This window comes from Sceloporus undulatus, unplaced genomic scaffold, assembly GCF_019175285.1.
Source record: "Sceloporus undulatus isolate JIND9_A2432 ecotype Alabama unplaced genomic scaffold, SceUnd_v1.1 scaffold_17, whole genome shotgun sequence".
NCBI classification, from domain to species: Eukaryota; Metazoa; Chordata; class Lepidosauria; order Squamata; family Phrynosomatidae; genus Sceloporus; species Sceloporus undulatus.
This window is the reverse complement of record NW_024802939.1, coordinates 2,936,446-2,958,545: the sequence shown is the minus strand read 5'-3', so window position 1 is coordinate 2,958,545 and position 22,100 is coordinate 2,936,446. Positions and strand designations below refer to the sequence as shown.

The 22,100-nt window shown below is 39.5% G+C and overlaps 1 protein-coding gene across 2 annotated transcripts in view; it reads left to right on the top strand.

Moving 5' to 3' along the window:
• LOC121917426 (CDK5 and ABL1 enzyme substrate 1-like) overlaps window positions 1–16,666 on the top strand; it is a 37,375-nt gene extending 20,709 nt beyond the window's left edge. For both annotated transcript variants that reach the window (XM_042443379.1, XM_042443378.1), the window contains 6 exons: window positions 535–637; window positions 1,071–1,227; window positions 2,431–2,534; window positions 12,521–12,627; window positions 14,371–14,578; window positions 14,987–16,666. In XM_042443379.1, coding sequence (XP_042299313.1) covers window positions 535–637; window positions 1,071–1,227; window positions 2,431–2,534; window positions 12,521–12,627; window positions 14,371–14,578; window positions 14,987–15,127 — 820 coding nt within the window. In that variant the 3' untranslated portion in view covers window positions 15,128–16,666. The remainder of the gene's footprint in view (window positions 1–534; window positions 638–1,070; window positions 1,228–2,430; window positions 2,535–12,520; window positions 12,628–14,370; window positions 14,579–14,986) is intronic.
• The last annotated feature ends 5,434 nt before the right edge of the window (window positions 16,667–22,100 follow it).

Genomic DNA, 22,100 nt, shown 5'->3' with positions numbered 1-22,100 from the left:
TCCCCCCGCCATTAAAGACACGGAGCAAAGGGAAAAGGGGAACTTTTGTTTTGTCTTTCCTCTGTTCCCTCGCCGTGGTTTTAATGGAGGGGAGGGGGGAGGAAGGAGCTTGAACGCCCCCAGGGCCTGATAGGTAGGGTCCCGACCCCCCCCCCCCCCCGCCCCATCCTTGTTTTGTATTATTGCAGAAGTAAAACATGTTCAAAAAGAATTATTTCTCATGAACTTACTTGGAATTAAATATTAGAAAGAAGTCTTGTCAATTAAATCATGATTGTTGTGTGCCTTCCAAGTTGTTTCTGACTTAGGGCAGCCCTAAGGTCTTTCTCTGGAGCCCAGAGAGTGTCAGTTCCCAGAGTCACAGTCCAATGTTCAAACCACATCACCGTAATGGCTCTCTTAATTAAATAATAGTCTTCACTATTTGGAAAAGAAAATAATTTCCTGTATAACTAACTTTGTATTATTTATTTACACTTGAAAGAGCACATAGTTCTATGCATATCCTGCTAATTGCTGACTTCTGCTCCTCAGAGATGTGAAAACAGAAGGTGGGAGGCAGTGTCATTCTGCTGCAGGAGTTTGCTTGAAAGACATAGTTGGCCTTGAAGGTGTGGAGCTAGGAGATAATGGGAAGGTAAGATTACTTATCAAAAGTTCATAAAATATTATACTCCTAAGATAAAGTTCACATTAGATCTTCATCCAAAGGAAATTGAAAACTCTGTGAGTATATTCTCTGCTTCATTTAGAAAACAGTGCCATCCAAACATCTAATACAACTTCAGCGCATTCAATTCATAAAGCACATATTTAAGACTACCATCTTTTATTCATTTAACTATGCATAAGCCTTATGAAACTCAATGGAATTTGCTTCTGAGTGGACACATAGATAATAATAATAAGATTTATTTATATACCGCCCAATCACTGGGAATCCGAGCTGTTTACAACGGGATAATAGACATAATAGATAAAGTGAACATTTTCTATAAATGGACTGTTTGTTGATTTTTGCATGTTGGTATTAAGTTTGTGTGTCTCTCTTACCCTTTCTTTCTACCTAGACTGTTTCTTATACCCAGTTTCTTTTTCCAACCAATGCCTTGGGAGCACGGAGAAACACCATAGACTCTACTTCATCCTTCTCACAGTTTCGCAATGCAAGCCATCGTAGCCTATCGTTGGGAAGGGCTAACAGCACCCAAGGGAGCATTGATACAGGTAGCATTTTGGAATATCTGAAGTCTTGATTGGTCATTTGCAGAGTAGCATGACAGTGCTTTCTAAAGACAACAAACACTGCACTGTGCTCCATTCTCCCAAGATTAGGTAAGAGATAATGAAGTAATTGCTGATATTCATAATACTGAGGTTTTGCATAAGCAGGTGCATCCTGGAACTGATACAAGTCTGTCTACCAATAACAAGCAATTACTGTACTGTGATCATTGTATGACATATGGTGTGTCTTAGACCACAGGGGCTCTAGCCTAGAGTATGGAAGGGAGGCTCAAGCCTATATGATTAATCAGGTCTGGTAAGGCTTCCCATTTTGCCTGCATTGCGCTGTGGCCCTACCCGCTACTTGAATGCACCTTGTGTTCCTTACTGGAGTGAATGGGGCTTTTGAGGTTGAGAAAGCTTCCCTACTCCTGTTTTTACATAGTCAAGTGCAGCTGTTTCTACATCAGACCTTTTACAGCTTGAGTCTTCCTTATCTGGAATTTCAAAATCCAAAATATTCCAAAACCCAAAATATTCTGATGTGTCAATGTAATGTGTCAAACACACTTTGTAGTGTGTCAAAATCATTTTGTTTCATGCACAAAAATATTAAAAATATTATATAAAATTACCATCAGGCTACGTGTATATGAAACATAAATTAATTTTGTGTTTAGACTTGGGTCCCATCTTCAAGATATGTACCCATATGCAAATACAGATATTCCAAAGTCTGAAATCCCAAACACCTCTGATCCCAGGCATTTCAGATAAAGGAAACTCGACCTGTATTAACATGGTTCTATATCCTTCAAGTCCATAAGTCCACAATCTCCTTCAAGTCCACTTATAATACACAGAATGTGAAAAAAATGTTTTTTCACTGTAGAAGCTTGATTACTTCATTTGGATTAGAAGTCTTTCTTCATCTCATCTTCTAGCTAATTTTCTTAATTTAATAGATTTCTTGTTATTTTTTTTTCACTGTGTTAAATCATCTTGCCTAGGCCTTATTGGTTATTGGAGCCCACTTCAACAGTCAGATCCCAGCCCATCCTCACAATTTAACCACAGGTTTCAGATGCAAATAATATAGGGAAGAATAGTGTTATGCTTAATTTGTTTATAAGATTGTGTTGTGTTATTTTTATGTCTCTTGCATGACTTTATGCAATTGCTTGCTTTCATTGATCTTCACAGGCAGTGATTTGGGAGATTATATTGAATACAACCCTAATCTTTTAGATGATCCTCAGTGGCCATGTGGAAAACACAAGCGGGTTTTGATATTCCCTTCATATATGGTGAGTCAGGTTTGATAATAACAACAAAAGGGCTGGTCTTGATTATAACTTTGAAGTTTATATTTGATCCTACTTAAACAGAGTGGGCTAAAATTAATTCTAGTCTTACTTAATCTAGAAGTCAAAGACATAGCCGTGTTAGTCTGGAAAATCAGTATGCAAAGGGATCTTGCAGCATCTTTGAGACTAACTGAAAGAAAGGAGTTGGTAGCATGAGCTTTCATAGACACGAGCCAACTTCCTCAGATGTGTGAGGTGAAGTGGGCTCAAGTCTGCAAAAGCTCATGCTACCATCTTCTTTCTTTCAGTTAGTATCAAAGGTGTTCCAAGATCCCTTTGCATACTTAGTCTAATTTAGTCTTACTTAGAGTAGACCTGTTGAAATGAATTATACTTCATCAGAACCAATCTAAATCCAATTCATTTCTGTGGGCTGACTTTAGAGTTAGGGTTAGTGCTTTTATCCTAGTGCTTTTCTGGCTGCTGTGAGTAATGAATTGGAATCATGGAGCTGTTCTACTATAGTCTCTGGTGAAGTGGAGCCCACTTAAGAGCCATACTTGGAGAAAGGTGTTTGGAACAACAAAGTGCAGGAAGATACAGTGGGAAAAGGTTCACACAAATTTTCCTTTTATTGTCAGATCCCATCCCTATTTTGTTCTTGCGCATGGTAAATATACGAATAAAAATGCCGCTCCCACACTTCATTTGACTTTTAAAACTACTGTACACAGTAGCAGAGAGAAGTTTCTAGTACTGAATGGTATACAGCTTTAATTATTGCATTTCACAAGTGGGCAGAGCTGAGACTAGCCCTTGTGACAGCATGGAACATTTTGTTCTCTGCATGTTGAGCTCCAATTTGTAATTAAACTTTCACTAGTTGGCAGGCTTTTGTCATTTGAGTTTGGCAAGCCCAGCCTTGCAGAAATTACTTTCTCTTATAAGTGTGGACAGAACTTCAGTGAGTGAGAGGAGGGAACACGTGGGATGACCTAAACAAGTTATGGTGTAAAGCACCTTTCGACCAGCATATTCAAAAACTGGCAGAGATTGGTTTTTTTGTTACAACCTTTCAAATAGACTCATGTTGGCAAACTGGGGATATAATTTAACAAACAGTGACTTCAGAATTTGGCAGAAGACAAAAGAGGTCACAGACTTTTAAACTGGGGTTGGGCTTGTTTTTCCTCAATGAAATCTGTGATTTTGGTTTGTTAATCTTTAATGGCACTGGGCACTTACAACTTTTTGCCAGAACATGGTTTGGCATGGAATTGGCATAACGCTTTCACCACAGTGCAAAAAAATGTGTTTTACGGTGGAACTGTTTGCCTCCTGTAAGAGAAAACTATAAATGCAAACCAGACTTGCCTCATAATATCTGAAGCTCTAACAATTCAACTGCATAATTCAACCAGTTAATTATCTCCTTTGCCTGGTACCTTATATTGAGCCAAGCCATTAGTCAGTAGTAAAACCACAGCCAAGCCAATAGTAAAACTTCCAGTGACTTCAACCACTATTCAAGTAGCATCTTTTAATTTTCTTCTCTCAAGGATATTCACAAAAATTATATTTAAGCCAAATTCACTTCCAGAAAAATTCTTGGAAACAACATTCCATTCATGGGTAAGACCACAGACAAATGGGAATGAAAAATACTGGCACATTTTAACATAAAGCTTGTATTGCCAACAACAAAGCTGAGGCTTTTCAGAGTTTTAGAATGGGGAAGAACTGCATACAAAAATTGGAAGACCACCAAACTGATTCTGTAGGGAAGGGGTATAGGCTAGATGGAGACCCCAGGAGCCTAGATTCATCCCCAAGTTCTTAGGTTTTCCACCTCATTTATAAAAAGTTCTTTTAAGGATTCCTCCAGGCTGACCAAAAGCCTTGGGATTTGGTGATAGCTACAGCTGTAGTTAGCATTATTTTCCCCACCAATTGTCTGTACAATGTTTTTCCTGTCTCCATATTTTTCTTGTGAAATTCCAGCATTAGCAGGAACTTTTTAAACTCATTGTGGGGCGTGTTTTTGTTTTGTTTTGTTTTTTGTCATGGGAGTTTCCAGTACACGCCATCTTAAAGTTACACGTCTGTATTCACTGTTTCAGTGCCTTCTTCTATCATCTTGGAAGTACCACTGACTTTCATTCCCTCATTATGTTTCTGGTTGCTAGACTGAACATTTATTTTCCTTTCTTTTTTCTTCTTCTTTTTTCTATAGCATTATTGTGCTAAAGGGATATAACATTTTAATACTATGACAGGAACATTAAAAAATATGCACAGCAGGGAATGTGGATATTGGGGGACAAGGATGGGGGGTAGGTTTTGAGTTTATGGAAGGGGATAGAGGGAAACTGCAGCTACATCACAGCTAAATAACATTTCAAGTTGGGAAAGAAGAGTAGTTGAAAAGAAATATGCAGATCAGTTGTGGCACTAAACATACCGGTCTATGATTAGCAACAAACTATGTACGAAGCTCCAGTAAATTTTGGACATAACTAGAGGTGGAAGCAGAAAATACCATTACTAGCCATGAAATCTTGAAATAGTCCTAACATTTACTGGCACTATTGGGTACTTTGGAAGTTTTCAGTTGATTTTGTGCATAACGTATATTTTGTGTTCAACCAGCAGCCTGTTTAGAAAATACATTGCTAGACACAAAATCAATGGAGAACTTACTCAAATTGTTGCACTTCTTTATATTTAACCTTAAGTGAAGAAAAATAAGGATTTCACTTGATATAGCATGGCATCAACCCTGTTAGCAAACAATGGATACAGTTGAGTTAACATCTGTTTTTTTGTTCAGGCAGCAACACATTTGGGAAGATTGATTGTTCTCTGTGTTTTTAACACACCTCCACAGAAGATAGAATGAAACAGAACAGGGCCTGTTTCTAATACAGTGGGCCCTTGGTATCTGCTGAGATTTGGTTCCAGGATCCCCCATGGATACCAAAATCCACAGATGCTTAAGTCTCATTAAATATAATAGTATAGTAAAAGGATATCCCTTATAGAAAATTGCAAAATCATGGTTTACCTTTTGGAATTTATATATTTTAAAAATATTTTCAAGTCGTGGATGGTTGAATCCACAGATAAAGAGAGTCCATGGATACTGAAGGCCGACTGTAAACATTCCTCTCAAACTAAAGAGTATGTTCTGTAATGAGTCACTGCAAGACCTCTGCTCCAGAAAATGTAGGATCAATAGAATTGTTTTGAAAAATATATTCAGTTTCCATTTCCCCATTTTCTGAAATGCACAAGTAATTGGTAGAGACAGAATGATGATCTGTAGACTGTTTCAGTGCTATTCCCCTTCTTGATGACACTGTGAGTCTTCTATCTAGAATAACATAAGGGAATATAAATGAGTAATACTTATTTATTGGGAGCAGTTTTAAAACAGGTTGGTCATCATTTCATTAACAAATGGCACTCTTCTGCTTTTCATGTGGAGACACTAAATGTTTCTTTATTCCTGTGGTACAGCACAGTATAAATTATTCAGGTTGACTTTTATAGTGATCTTCTTCTTCTGGTGGTGGTGGTGGTAAAAGGAATCCCTAAGACTGTGTTCAAAATTCTGTCATATACCTTAGGCACAAAAACTATTCATTATTTCCATCAGATACAATGGGTGGACAGCTGGTCAGAGGAACACAAGAGCAGATATATTCCAACACTGGTGAATTATATTACCTGAAAACTACACTTCTATACTTAACTGTTCGCTGTTCACCTGCAGTGATTACTATTTGCCCTTGATGAACACAGAGTTTCAAACTAAAGATGCAATCACAGTGGAGCCTTGGTATCACGGACTTGCCAGCTGCAGATTTGAGCATCCTTGGAGAGTAAGCATGCATTGTCCCCTATGGTGGTGCGCGCACGTGGCCGTGCCACAATTAGGGACAGCCTCGTTGTCCCAGTGGTGCCATGCTACCATTAAGGACAATGGCGGTGCAACTGTGCCCATGCACTGCCATTGGGGACAATGGGACTTGGGCATCTGCAAATTTTGGTATCCATGGGGGTGGGGGGTCCAGAACAGATCCCCTGCAGAGTTCCCACTGTATATTGCTAAGTAGTATGCATGCTTCACAGAACTAAACTGTGTTACACTAGCTACGTATACACCATTCCCTTACTCAGTTTTAAAGGGCTATAATTAGACCTTTAAAAAATTACTTTTTGGGATAATAAATCCCAGAATCTTCTAGGCGCATAGCTGTGGGTATGCTGAGAGGAGAATTCTGACAGTTGTAGTCTAATAAAGTATCTCTGGTGACTACTAATGCTACTAGTGCAAAGTTTATGAAGTACTTAATGAGCTGGTTTTAGAGGGAAACAGTTTTCTCAGTTCTCATGGAAATCAGCTGGACTTGAGTTAATTACTAGTACAGTGCACCCACATCATACGCGGGCGTGCTATACGCGGCTTCCAGCATACTCTGGAAGCCGCATCAGAAAGGCTTCTCCCGTGCCCCGGAAGAAACAATGGGCGCGCACCCATGGCACGCCACGTGCACACCACGGAAATGAGCCCCATTGTTGCTAATGGGGTTGAGTTTACGCAGTATTTCCCTTATGCCGCGGAGGCCGGAACGGATCCCCCGCATAAGGGAAGGGCCAACTGTAACTAACCTTAAACAGGGATTTCAGTGAGACTTGAGCACAACTAGCAAAGCCAGTCAGCTTGTTCGGAAGGGACATAGTTCAATGGTAAAGCATATACTGTGCATGCAGAAGACCCTAGATTCAATCCCCATCATCTTCGAGTTAGCTTGGAAAAGTCCCCTGGCTGAAATGTAGAGAGCTGCTGCCAGCATGTGAACACTAGGAGTTGGCAACTCTAGCCCTCCAAATATTTTTGACCTACAGCTCCCATCAGCCCTAGACAGCATAACCAATAATGAAGGATTACTGGACATGCAATTTTAAAAATCTGGAAGACTACAGCTGTCCACCCCTTGTGTAGACAACACTAAGCTACATTGACTAATGGTGTGATCCAACGTTAAGTCAGCTATGTTCCATTAACCTCATCTGGGTTTTGGCATATGCAGTTTGTTTATTTCCTCTTACTTCTGCAGTCCTAGGACAACTGACCGAGCACAAAGCAACTTCCTGTGTTAACACTAATTAGATGTTGTCACAGCTCCTGAATTTGCACAGGCCCTAGGATAGTGACTGGGGCAGATATTATGCCAAACTCTGGGATGGGCTCTGGGTATCATTCGCCAGATGCCATTCATGGTATTTCATTTGTGATCTTCATTTTGGATTGGTGAAGCACAAACTGAAATGGAAGAGTCAATGTCTGCCCTGGTAAGGACACCAAGAGAGGTATTTGCCGCCAGATTCCACACACAGTACTGGGTTTGATGCATTATAAGCCATATTTGCCCCCACATTTGGCTAGTGGGGTGGGGTGAACAGCAGTTCAGACCCAGGAAAATCTACATTGGTGAAGCTTACAATATGCAGTGGAAAATGTGTTTGTACAGCAGTTACCATTCTTTGAGACATTTAGTGGTTTGAACTGCATATTTCATCTTTTTCCAGCTTGGAAATAATTGTAGAAAATCCATGTAGGAATGAAATTCTGCTGCTTGGTTTTGTTCCAGTTTGTTTCCAGTGTTGTTGTTGCTGGAAAACTTCAAGAGTGATTTAGAATGGCATAGATAGTCAAACATGTCTCCAGGGTAACTGTTCTTTCTGGTGGGCCATGGTAAATACTCAGACTGGCCTATCTGGTGCTACAGGAGACCTCCTCATGCTTTGTTGTCCATTGCACCAAAGAGGATGACAGGTCATGACTTTGTTGTGTCTGGCTGAACAGTTGACTGTCAGCCAGGATAAATAGCTCCCAGTTGCAGTGGACTGATGCCAGCTCTCCTCCAAGTTTAAGCGCTAACTACATATTTCATGTCCTCTAAAGTAAACAGTCTGCCACATTAATCTATTCAGCTGATTTTAGAGACTTAATGGTGGGCCGGACAGTGGGCTAATGTCTTCCATACTCACAGCTGGGATAAAAGGATAAAAGTATACTTCGGAACTCTTTTCTTTGCCTAAAACCTAGGCATAGAATGGGGTTTTCTATCAAGTGACCAATTCTAGCTAAACAATTATTCAGAATTAACAAGTGATATTTAGTCAGCCCTCGATATTTGCAGGGGATCTGTTCTGTCCGCCCCCCCCTGCAAATACCAAAATCCACAGATGCTCAAGCCTGCATTGTCCCCAATGGTATGCAGCTGCGCTGCCATTGAAAAAAACAGAACCTAATGGTGGCGCTGCCACGTGCGCACACCACGACGTGACAACGAGGGTTGTCCCTAATAGCAGTGCGACCATGGGCACACGCCACCATTGGGAACAGCACGGGCTTCCTGTCCACGGATTCTCAGATCCATGGATGGCAAGTCTGCAAATACCGAGGGCTGACTATATTAGATGAAATAGGATGTTCTGGGAGAAAAGGTAGAATACTTAGTTGTCAGAAGCCAGAATCCAACATTGCACCTGTATACATCTGATAAAAAACAAAACTTGCTCTTTTCTTTCCCTTTACAACAACTCTCTATGCTTTCTGAAAATCTGCTCTGGAGTTTTTGCCAGATCTCCAGGGCAGATTTCAACAACAAAATTTCATAGCAGATTCCCCCTTCTAATTCCCCTGACAATTCTTTCAGTGGAAAAACATCGTTGTATCCTACAGAGGGAGAGAGAGAGAGAATATCATGGGTCAACTTTCAAGATCCCACTCCACTTGTTTGTAGATATTGAAGAGAGTATAATGCCCTTCTGAATTGTTCCCAGGACAGTTAATAAGTTGTTTTGAAGTGTTTATGGATTTCCCAATAGCATTTCCATTACAATTTGGTGTAGCTTCTCTCTCTCCCCCTCTCTCTGTCCCTCTCCCCCTCCCTCCCTCTTCATTCCTCTCTTCCTCCTTCTCTCTCAATCTTTGAACTTATTTAAAGGAATGCTGGATATATAATAATAATAGATTTGTTGCCTTTAAACAAGCAAGGGGCTGAAGAGGACACTGTTATGTTTTCTAAAAACACATACTAGTTGTTAGTAGCTTTGTGCCTTTAGAAAAAACAGAACTCTTGGACTTTGAGAGTACATAGAACAAGTGAGCAGAACTCAGAACAAACATTTATTGTCCCACAAAGTATTACGTCACCTTGTGTTCCTGCTACCCAAAAGTCTAATGTGTACTTCAAGCAAACCAGTTTAAATAGTTTCATACAAGAGATTACGTAATGTTTCACAGTCTGACTGATAAAAAAGAAAGGCTACATACACCTGAAGATGCAAAAAAAGTGGTCCAGAGCACAGAATGCATAGTGACTTAGTAGTTTTAGAAACCTGCATATCAAAGGTTACAAAGAGCACAAAAGTTAGTTCATGGAGTTATCTGACAGATTTGCTGAAGGTAAAGCACATTTTGCACATTAATAATACTGAGATTTGTTGTTTTCGTTTTTAAAAGAAGAAGCCACCCAGCTTAAAACGCTTGATATATCACCAATGATATGCAGACCATGTTGGAAAATGAAGACTTTTCTCAGAAGATATTGCAGGTTCTCATAACCAAGAACAGACCCTCTGATACACACAAACCCAGCAACCACACTTTGTTGGTCTCAATATTTTCTTTTAATGCTTATTGTTGTTGTTTATGTTAACTTTATTATTTACACAAATAAAAAGGTTAACAAAGCACAACAATAAAAGTAACAAAAATAAACATTGGTTTTCCAATTTAAAAAGTATTTTACATTTCCTACCCACCCACTCTTTTCCCTCTCCCAATCCCTCTCCTTTAAAAAAAAATATCAATTTTGAAACAGATCACTCTTCACAAGGATATTTTTAGCTGTTTTAACCAAGACATGCACAGTTGCTACATACTACAAAAAAAATCTGCGTTTTTTCAAGAAAGATTTGACCAAGTTATCTGAAGTTGGCTGGCCTTGCCTTGCGAGGATTGGCTGTTATCTGGCATCTCTGATCTTTGTAGTCTTGTAACTCAGTTTACTGCATTATTCTTAAGCCTTCCATGTTATGGAGTATAACGCCAACTCAAACTTTTTTTGTTTGTTAGTGAAATGTGAAAAAGGGTAACTTTAATAAATGTAGGTAGCTTAAGAAAGAAAAATACAGAAGAATATATTTCCAACTTCTTTGGCTCTGCATTAGCCATTAGTTTTTAAGTTGTAACTCAACATTTTAGAATGTTATTAAGCTATGACCTAATATTTATGCTTGTACTGTATTTGAGATATGGTAGACAGTGTTCTTTTCCCAAGTGAGTTGGGAATCTTATTATTATATAGGCTACACTTTATGGCAAAAGATAAATTCTTTTTCAAAAGGATGCTTTTGTGATCCTGGCCATTCAAGATCTGGAATCAGCCGGGGGGGGGGGGGGGGGGGCGGGGGGGGGGTTAGAAACAGGTGCATAGCATAATGGTTTGAGTCTTGGACTATGACTCTGGAGACCAGGGTTCAATTCCAGCTCAGCCATGAAACTCACTGGGTGGCCTTGGGCAAGTCACACTCTCTCAGCCCCAGAGGAAGGCAAGTGCCTCTGAACTGTACCAAGAATACCCCATGATAGGTTCACCTTAGAGTCTTGAAATGACTTGAAGGCATACAACTACCAACAACAATAGTAAGGACATCAACTTTGAAGCTGTCTCTTACAACTGGAATAATGATTACTAAAGAAATACAGTATAAGAAAAGCAAGTTAGGACTACCACCCCCTAAAGGATCATTTATCAGGTCAAAATGATATTATGCACTCTGTTTAAGAGCTAATGGAGTGGGAGAGCACCTGAAGGCATCCTGGTTGTTTCCTGGCATGTCAATAACCCAGCATGCTCTTATGGCAACCCTGGAATCTGTTTTGCATTCTACAGCTAACATTGATACAAAATGTATTTGAAAAGGTTTCAGCAACTCCATCCTCCTCTCATTTCTAACAGCATTGTGGCAGGGATTACATAGTATTAGCGATGTCATTAATGCATCTGGTCATTTCCCACTTAGACACATTTTAGCACCACCTGCCACCAAGGTCTTTTGCTAGCTGCACACAAGAAAAAACATTCAGTCTGTACAGAAGGGAATAAATGGGCATAAAGAGATTAGATGTTATGAATGGCCTCACTCATATACTAGTAGGTGAACACATCAGTCTGTCATGATTTCTCTCTCACCTCAGCTACATTATTAAGTTAGCACAGCATAGTTGAAAAGAAAGAATTATCAGCAATAAGCCTCTTCTAAATAAGATAAGAACAAAGTGGCCGGAGCATGAACCTACTGATATCCCTTTCATTTTACGATCTTTTGGCCCTGCTAATTACAAATAAAATCAAATAAAAACTAGATTGTGTGTGTACGCATGCATGCATGCCGGATGAGAATAACACCACAAGTCTGCTGAGGAGGCGGACTCTGATCCACAAAACCTTAATGCAGTGTATTATATATTTTGATAATACTTTTATGGAATTTGATTTAATAATCATTCAACCATACAGATTTTACTGAGACTGTAAGCAAGTAATTGATTGAAAATATTTATCTAATTTCCATAGAAATGAACTTTAAAGACACTGGGATTTCAGTAAAGCCAAGCATGGTTTGTCAATATGTCTTTCTAAAACAAGTTAGTGTAGTGCTGCCAATGTCATTATATTAATATGATAGTACACAGCATTCTCTTTTAAAATGCCATAAAATTCCTGTTGGTTTTACTGCACTGAATTTATGCTGCTATCCCCTCTGGGAGAGATGTCAAAATAACTATATTCCTGGTAGCAGTTGCCAAGGTGTACTTTAGGTCATTTTGATAATACTACCATTTCTGTAGTATGAAAGGGATAGCCCAAAAAATTCACCTTGATATTTTTCTTAATCTGTTACAGACAACTGTCATTGATTATGTGAAGCCATCAGACCTGAAGAAAGATATGAATGAGACTTTCAAGGAGAAGTTCCCTCACATCAAGTTGACACTTAGTAAAATAAGAAGGTAAAAATGCTGTGGAATTGCCCTGCAGTATATTTAGTGCCAGACGATAACTGTTCTGTATTAACAATCACATAGGCGGGTTACAAACGGCCCTCAAGGGGCCGTTTTCTCGCCGCCGCCATTCGCTGCATAGGGAAGCCCCAGCTGCCAGACCGCGAGGCTTCCCCGCGCAGCAAAAAAGAAGCGGCGAAATGCCGCTCCTTTTTGGAACGCGGAAGTGGCGCCGCGAGGGGTGGAGTGCGTCCTCGCGACGTCACTTCCGCCGCGACACGTCTGGACGCACAGCGTCCAATACGTCAACATGGCGGCGCCCATGTGGATGGGCACCGCAAAAAAGTACGCGCTCCGCGCGTACTGGGAGGAAGGGCTGTCAGGAAGGTAAGAACCTTCCTAACCCGAATATGGCCCTTCCTAACCCTAGTACGCGCAGAGCGCGTACTTTATGGCGGTTTGTAACCCGCCTTAGTCTTGATTTTGACACTATTGTCACGATCATAACTCACCCCCTCAACCTACTTTACCAGACATCAACTGCATGGGGAAAAGGAGGACCATTCTGCTGACCATAATGGTTGAATGATGTTTCTGTCGAGTTTGGGGGGTTAGGCCAGGAAAAGTTACTTAGTTAAGTATAAGCCAATACAGGATTCTGGCCCTCCTTTTTACGAAGTCTCTTTATGCCTGCCCAACACTTTTCTGCCTCATCCACAGTCTAGCTGTAAGTTTTATTAGCAGCACTGACATTAGGAGGATGCTCAGGGAGGGCTGAAAGAATCCACACTTTTGGTGTTGGATTGCAGCAGTGTGTCTGTAGTAAACAGTGCAGTCAAACTGGAGCTGGGAAAGAGGGGAGTTCTACTTTAGCTGGTAGAACTGTAGTGTGCCTGCTTACAACAGGCAAAGTAAAGAGCAGATAGTTTCAGAATCCCTTGCTGAGCATGCTTGACCAGCAACATAAGAGAAAAGGGGTGGGCAAATGAGCCTTCTTCACCAGCACATTAAAAAGCATAGATCTGTAAGTTTAGACCCCAAAATGGAAATCATAAGGAAAGTGAAGGATGGTGAAAGAAGTAATCCCTAGATGTATTTTGAAAGAAGCTTTCAAATGATCTCTAGAAGATTAAAAATGTTTCTGTTTATTTAGACAAGGCTTACCTGAGTTGTTTCATTTCACATGTGCATAATGTTAGTTTTGATTAAAAAGTTTACTGAAACATGTTGAGCTGCTCTTCCTTTACCTTTCATCTGAGTCACTTTCACTAACAGAACCTGAAAAGGCAGTAACAAAGGGGGTCTCCAGTTATTGATGGACTGTAACTTCCATCAGGTCTACACAGCATATTCAGTAATCAGACATGATGGGAGTTGTAGTACAAAAAAATCTGATTACCTTTCCAAATTCCTGTTGTAGATGACAGAAATTGTAGGATAAGGAGGGGAAAGTAGAGCACCTATTGTTAGACAAGAACTTTTCCTGGCAAAAAGTCACTTTGGCACTCATTGGTCTAGCACAATGGGAGGTGGGGATAGCAGAAATGTAAAGTTAATTATACACAAAGCTATGAGTTTAAATATGGACATTTGAGTGTTGAGAATTAGAGGGAGCAAAGAATTACACTCAGAGTAACATAATATTTCAGCTCATTAGTATGTGCATTGTCTGTTTTTTAAAGATTGGCTGCATTAAAGGCATTAGTATTGTAATCTCTGGTTTTCTTTGACACTGTATTTGTCCCCTTTCAGCATGAAGCGAGAGATGCGCAAACTAGCCCAGGAAGAGTGTGGTTTCGAGGAGCCCACTGTGGCCATGGCCTTTGTCTATTTTGAGAAGCTTGCTCTCAAGGGAAAACTCAATAAGCAGAACAGAAAGCTATGTGCTGGGGCCTGTGTCCTACTAGCTGCCAAAATTGGCAGTGACCTCAAAAAGCATGAAGTCAAACATCTTATAGATGTAAGTATACCTAAACTTCCATCTTTTGCAGTAAAAGGTAAAGATGAAGGAAGACAGTTTGGGCAATGACTCTGATGAGAAGATTTGCTAAACTGTCATATATTTATTACATTGTGAAAAACCTGTGGTTGCCCAGATGTTGGATTCCAATTCTTATCTATGTTGGGCTGCTGTGAAATATAATAGAAGTGACAGTTTTAACACATCTTAAGGTCAAAGATTCCCTATCTCTGCATTGTATCATATAATAGGTTTTCTTTGAAAAGCTATTGAAGAGGAGACTTACCTACTAACCTGTAAATAAGATTGGAAAATGTTATTTCATATACTGATACACAACTAGCATCCAAATGCAGTATGCTCTTTTTCTTTTTTAATTTTTATTTGTCTTGTCTTAATATGTTACAGAAACTGGAAGAGAAATTTCGGTTGAACAGGCGAGAACTGATTGCCTATGAATTTCCGGTGTTAGTGGCTTTGGAATTTGCTCTCCATCTACCTGAACATGAAGTCATGCCACATTATAGACGTTTGGTTCAAAATTCCTAGCACTGGTTACCCTTCCAAGAAGGGGGAGGGGTTTAAAAACATATTTTCCATTGAGCTCAAAAGAGCAGAAGTTACTACTGGAAATGCAAAAATGGGGAACACATGCCTCAAGACTTACTGTACTCTATTCAGTGCAGCTTTTTGAAAAGATACTAGGAATAAAGCAGTAAATTCCTTTTTAAGACTCTCAGGCTTCAGGAACTGTTTTAACTACTCAGTGCAGATAGCGAATGAGTTGCATGTGAGTGAGCATTGGCTGGATTCATACCACATGGACCAAATAAGAACTTTGTGAGTTGTGCTTACTTTTCCTGCAACAATGAGGATCTACAGCAGCCTTCGTTTCACATTCTTTTTAACTGCTCCATTCATTATTTGAAACTTTGTCAGCTTTTCAACAAATGGGTGGTTTCCAGCTTACAGAACAATCCTTCAAGCACTGGCAGGTTGTGGTGGATTTCTTCACTGTGTCAATGATGTGCCAATCTATTTTTGTATCTGTTATTGAAAGTGCACTTTTCCTGATAGATGGGTGGATTGTTCATTTGTGAAACAATGAACCAGGTGGCAGCCTTGCATCATTACTACAGTACTGTTTACTAAAGACGGGGGGCAACACTTTGGGACCATCTGGAAAAAACAAAACTACTGAAAGGGAGGAGTATGGTTTCGTTTAAGTAACTTCGGGTGGTATTTTATAATCCCTTGATGCTTTGATTTCTTCCTCTCTGTATAACGTCTTTTATTTTTCTAAAGATTACACTACTAAATACATGACATACACATACAAAATGACTCCACTTACAACTAACCTTATGATTTCACTTTTCTACATGATGCCATTCATATGCTGATATGTCAGGGAGATGTCATTTGGCAATCGTCTCCCTTTCAGCCACACACTAACCTCTGCAGTGTTCCCTCTGTGGAGATGGTTAGACTTGCACTCTGTAGTGTTTGTATTTTGTGCTCTATGTTAGAGTGCATTCTGAGGCACATTGATGGTGCTGTATGTTTAAACAGTGTTTTCTATAACCAATCAAACCGAGGAGCAGAATTGGCAGCCTGGGGCTCTGACACCAGGAACACATCCCAGCTTGGGTAATTCTTCTTGTTGTTGCATTATTGTTGTTTTTAAAATAAAATAAGCTGTACAACATTAAATTTGAAAAATTAGGGCACTAAAAATGCTACTTTTTTCACACTTCTCAGATGTTTTACTATTCTGGAATCTTGTAGTACCTTAACTGTGTTTGTAAATTACCATATCCAGGCTGGAAAAGCTCAAAATCCAAAATCTCTGTGTATTCTGTTTTCTAAATACTGTATGTGTGTATAATTATTATGTATCAAACTATATGAGAAGATAATGACAGGTGGATGTGCTTGGTAATATGCTAGAGGACATGCATCAAATAATTAAACAACTATTTTTATATATAGTTAATGTACATGTCCCACTTTTTCCAGTACTGATTCACTTTACACAGTCCATGACTGGCACAACAATGTCAATAAAGTCAAGTAGTTTACTGTTTTAAAGTGTAATACAAATTAATTGACCACCAGTAGTGTCAACCACCAACATTCACGGTTCTCCTTCCTCCTCTGTACCAGTCAATAGTGACATATTTGTAATGACAGAAGCTGTAGCTATTCTTTCCCTGTTTCCCATTTCAAATACGTTTCCCCCCAGAATCTCATCTCTTCCTTGAAACTAAGCATCAGTTACTAATGCTATATACAGTTCATTCCTCTTGGCTAACTCTCTTGGCTTCTTAGCCATGTATCTTCCTATATACTACCCAAGAGATTACAGCCAATGTGAAACGTTCTGTAGTATCTATCAGTAAATCAAATATATATTACCTTTTTTATTTGTACAACACACTAAAAACATAGTGAATCTTTAGTGGAAGCAAGAGAAGTGTTAAAAGTTGATTTATACATATTCAACCATAGCTCAAGAAATGCATGTTCTGTACAGCTTCAAGAGTGGAAAGTGTCCTGCAGCATCCAGTTTACCCAAGATAGTGGTCTGAAAGCCAACTTTATGGTGGAATATTTTAAGGCTGTAATCTTCATATTACAGAGAGGAAAGAGCCACTGCACAACTTGAGAGTTGCTTATGAGCAAACGTGTAGGGCTGGAATACACATGGTTCCTTGCTTCTTTATGGCATGCTGGAGAGACCAAGTGGTATCCAGAGCAGCAGCTTCTCTCAGTGGAATGGGGGCAGGATTTCTCCTGCATGTCTCCTGGAGAGGCAGAAGGGACAGTAGTAGGTGGAGAAAAAGAGAAGCAGGTCCTGAGCAGAATGTAGCTTGCTTGAAATTGGCTTTTTGCTCTGATGAATTGATAGCTGGGAGTAGAGAAAACAGTTATCACTTCTTTTGTTGTTGTGTCTTTCAGGTCGTTTCTGATGCTAAGATAACCCTATCATGAAGTTTTTTTGGCAAAATTTGTTCAGAGATTTACTTCTGCATTTGTTGAAGAATTGTCTTTAGCTCATAGGCCAGGTATGGGGAATGTGTGGTCCACCACCAACCCTAGCCAACACAGGTACAAAATAGTGAACGTTACAGTTCAACAACCTCAGGAGGGCTATAAGATGCCCATCCCTGATTTAAATATTAATGTTAAAATAGAATTACCATGGGAAAGGTCTATTTAAATTTACCATTCCTCTCTCTACCCAGATTGGCCAGATTGATCTGATAAGCTGCCTAAGAGAAAGTGAATGAGAGTAGTGGCAGTATTTATGTGTCTCATGTTGCACAAATTACTATTTGAATCCTTTAAGTACATATGTACAAATGCATGTTGGGTCACAATGTGACCATTCCATCTTGCTCATACCTCAATTGTTGTATTTTGCAATCTAGTCATAACCTATAGTTTGGGTCAGAATCCACGAATGGCTTCTGATTATTGGAAATTCCCTGCTCTGGTTTGGAGAAATACTCAGTTGTTGTTGTTGTTTTATATTTGTGCATACAAAACATACTTTTTAAAAAACATTGAAGCATACACTTTGGAGCATAAGACATACAAATTGGCTTTACAGAGCCAAAGCAGACAATTTAATAAGCTAAACTGTAGCACCACTTCTCTCTTTGTTCACAGTTCTATTTAAAAAGTAACAATTAAAGGGCAAACAAAAGAGAGTTTTGGGGAGCAATCATTCCCCTCTTCAATTTTATTGATTAATCAGATCAATATTACTCTTCAGATCAATTTTGCAATTATATACTGTGCACTATACTATACAGATTATTGTTTTGAGCTTTATACTTCCCACTCGCACCCTAAGCAACCAAGGTTATTATAAAAACTCTGAATGTAGTGTTGTAGAAACTGCATGGGACTAGATGTGGGGTAATGAGTGCCATTATTCAAACATATTATTAACATTAAATAGATCAGCATAATTCATTACATTGTTCCTATTACATCATAGAAGCATTTATTACTTGATGGAAATTTACAAATTCCATAACCTAATTGTGTGTTTTTTAAAAAGAGGGAGGGAGGAGAGGAAAAAAGAAATATGAGACCACCTTTTAAGACTGATTTTTATTTTAGCATGAGCTTTCACGGATATAAACCTGCTTGTTCAGATGTATTTTTCTCTTTTGTTCAAGTTATCCTGGGATATTTTCCAAATCCTTCTTTCTTTAAACTTACTACTTCCCTATCCCCTTTTCTCTTTTTTTGCCCCTTTCCAATGCACCTTCTGTTTTGTTTTTTTCTTTCTTTGGTCTATGGCTGTTACATGGATGGAGTTACTCAAAGGTTTCTTCTCCTGCTGGCTGTTACTTCAAGCTTCATCCTGCCTATCAGAGCAAACACTGTGGGAGACCAGTGTTCCTTTTGGGGAAAGTATTCCACTAAATGAAAGGGGCCAGATGCCAGCAAAAAGCTGTTGTGGTCTGCTAAGACAGCCCTTATGTATTCCATGTCTACTGACAGTGATGCAGAAGACAGAAATATTCCATCACAGGACTTGGAAGTTATAATGAACTACATGTAACCTCTTAAATGGCCATTTACAGCAGTTAAGAGACACTCAAGCTGTTGTGTTTTGAACAGACCTTTATATGGTTCTTCCATTACAGCAGCCTTCTCCAACCGAGCATCCTCCAGATGTGTTAGAGCAACAATACTTAACATTCCCCAGAGATGGTGGAAATGTAACCTTACACATCTGGAGGACACCCCCCCCCCTCACACACACACAAATGTATGGTTATCGATCAATTTTTTTAAAGGCTCATTAAGGACAAAACATTTACCAGGAAATTTTAACTGTTTAATTTGTAGTATATTAAACCATAGTCTCCATATAGGCACCCATCTGTGACAGTGAAGGAAATATAACAAACATAGTATGGTTTAATAAAATTACTTTCCTACCAATCAGGTTTTAAAAGGTGACAGGTTCAAGAAACCCATTAATGCTGAAAGTCTAGAATAAACTATTTTAAGTTAAATCCTGTACCACAAAAGGAGGGGGGAGGAAGTCTCTTAATTTGAAAAAAAAAAACTCAAAAGAAATTATGAATTTCACTGCAATCTTAATAAAGTTTATTTCTCTTTGAAGCCAACTGCAACTGTATGCCCCTTGATACCATAAATTATATATATTGATACCATACACTAAAGGACCGCCTCTCTCCGTACATTCCGCCTCGCACCCTCAGAACATCTGAGCAGCAACTGCTGAAGGTGCCTGGGGCCAGGTTAGCTTCCACTTCGAGAAGGACCTTTTCCACAGCCGCCCCAGCCCTTTGGAACACGCTGCCCACGGAGCTCCGCTCATCTACCACCCTGGCCCAATTTAGGAAGGACCTCAAAACCTTCCTATTCAAACAGGCATTCCCCGATTAAATATCCTGTGGGCCTCCCTCCTCTTCCGTGGCCATGAGGTTGGGCTAAGGGGCTTTTTATTGTTATTTTTAAGGTTGTTGCTGTTATATGTTTTTAACCTTTGTATTTTGACTGCACTTGTTGCATTTTTGTAAGCCGCCCTGATCGTCTAGAAGGGCGGGATATAAATAAAATTTTTATTATTATTATTATTATTATTATTATTATTATATGGAAGTATAGTGATAGAATACATGCTTTGTATGTCCCATCTCCAGGCTTAGTTCCAGGCATCTTCCAGCTTTAAACCTTGTCGCTGGGAAAGGCAGTACTTGACCAAATTACATTTTGGATTCTATCTTCCAGAATCTTTCAGCCCAGAATGGCCAGTGGACACCAAGTAAGTTTCCCAAGGCCTGCTTGAGACTCTAGAAAGCCATTACACTGCCTGAATATTACTGGGCTTGTTATTTGGTATCAAGTCAGCTTCTACTTATGGCAGTTTTATGAATGAGACCTCCAAGATCTCCAGTCATCAGTAGACCTACTTAGGTTAGCAGGGTAGATGGACCAAACGATTTGGTCCAATGTAAGACTGCTTTTTGTGTATAACCTGTTCCAAACACTCAGTGAGGGAGTAGGAAGTGTTTGCCTGCCAGCCTCAAAATATAGCCACCATGCATGAGAAAAATTCCAATGTACATAAGGCTGGGTGTGTGCAGTTTCTTAACGTGAGCAAGAGATGCTGAATCAATAAAGATCTAATCTTGTACAGGAGGATTGCACCCCATACCCCTTTCCCACATGTACCAAATGTGCAGCTAACTGTAGTGCTTTGAAAGATTTCAGGACCTGGATTTTGCCCGATCCCAAATGCCAGTCACAGTGAAGAACATTTGGGAGGCAGAATTCTAGAACAGAAAAGAGTCTGGATATAGAGTGGCACAACTCCAAATCCTCAACACGATAGCTGGAAGGTGTGAAAGAAAAAGTAGGAGTGAAAACGATTTTCTCCTTCTGAAATGATAGAGGCCACCACAAATTGGTGACTTCTGCTCTTTTCAGACTGGCAGATTGCAAGCTAAATTGAAGGGTTGCATAATCATTTTTCAATTAACGCTTTCATAGCATCAGCTCAATTATGTGCCTTTAGGAGCTTAAGCTGTGAAGGGTTTTGCTTTTTGCTTTGCATAAGACTGAGTAATAACTGAATAGGGCAGGTGATTCATTTCTTTTCAGGGCATGGGAAATGGCAATGACATATCTGAGTACACCTTTATCACACAGCTGCCCAGAAGCAAAATGGCTGGCTGGCTGGATTGAAGACATTCACAGACCAATATATACGATGTAAACAGTCTGCATTCTTATGAAACCATTGCAGACAGGGGCACATAGTTGCAGTAACAATGTAGAGGTCAAGACTTAATATGGCAGACATTGCACATATTCCAATTCAAGATACATGGATGTTTAGATTTCTTCTAATAATAAGAAAAAGAAGCACAGATGCATTTGAATAAGATGTATTTACTAATGATTTTACAGTGTAGCTTTGATGTAACAAAAGGACACTTAGCTGAGCTTTCCATAGGTCCCTGGACACACATCACATTCTGGTTTCTTGTTCTCAGATATTCATGGTGAGAAGAAATGTCTCAGGCTTGATCTAAGCAAGTCAGACTATGACCTCTGGCAACATATTGCTGAGAGAAGAACTGAATATGGGAGTATTGGAAGAATTTCAGTAGTTCCACTGTACTAGAGAAAAAACCAATTCCATGCTGGTTACTATTAGATGTACCTGAGATAGCAACAGTGTGTTCACAGTGTTTGAGGTCACTGAGCCCTTGGTCCCAACCCCAAGCCCAAAAGTACACATATGTTCCATAATAAAGAACATTGTTCTTGTGTTATGGAGCAGTGAAGGATATTTAGCTCCCTGGAGAGCAATCTGCAACTCAGTCCTACAGAATTGGGACTTTTTTCCAAGGTATGTGCGAAATAATAATATTGCTTGTGCTGTCATAGAGAGGCTCCTCAGTGCCATTTCTCCATGTGCTTGTGCTAAAGATAGACAGGAGTTTCTTACAATTAGATATAC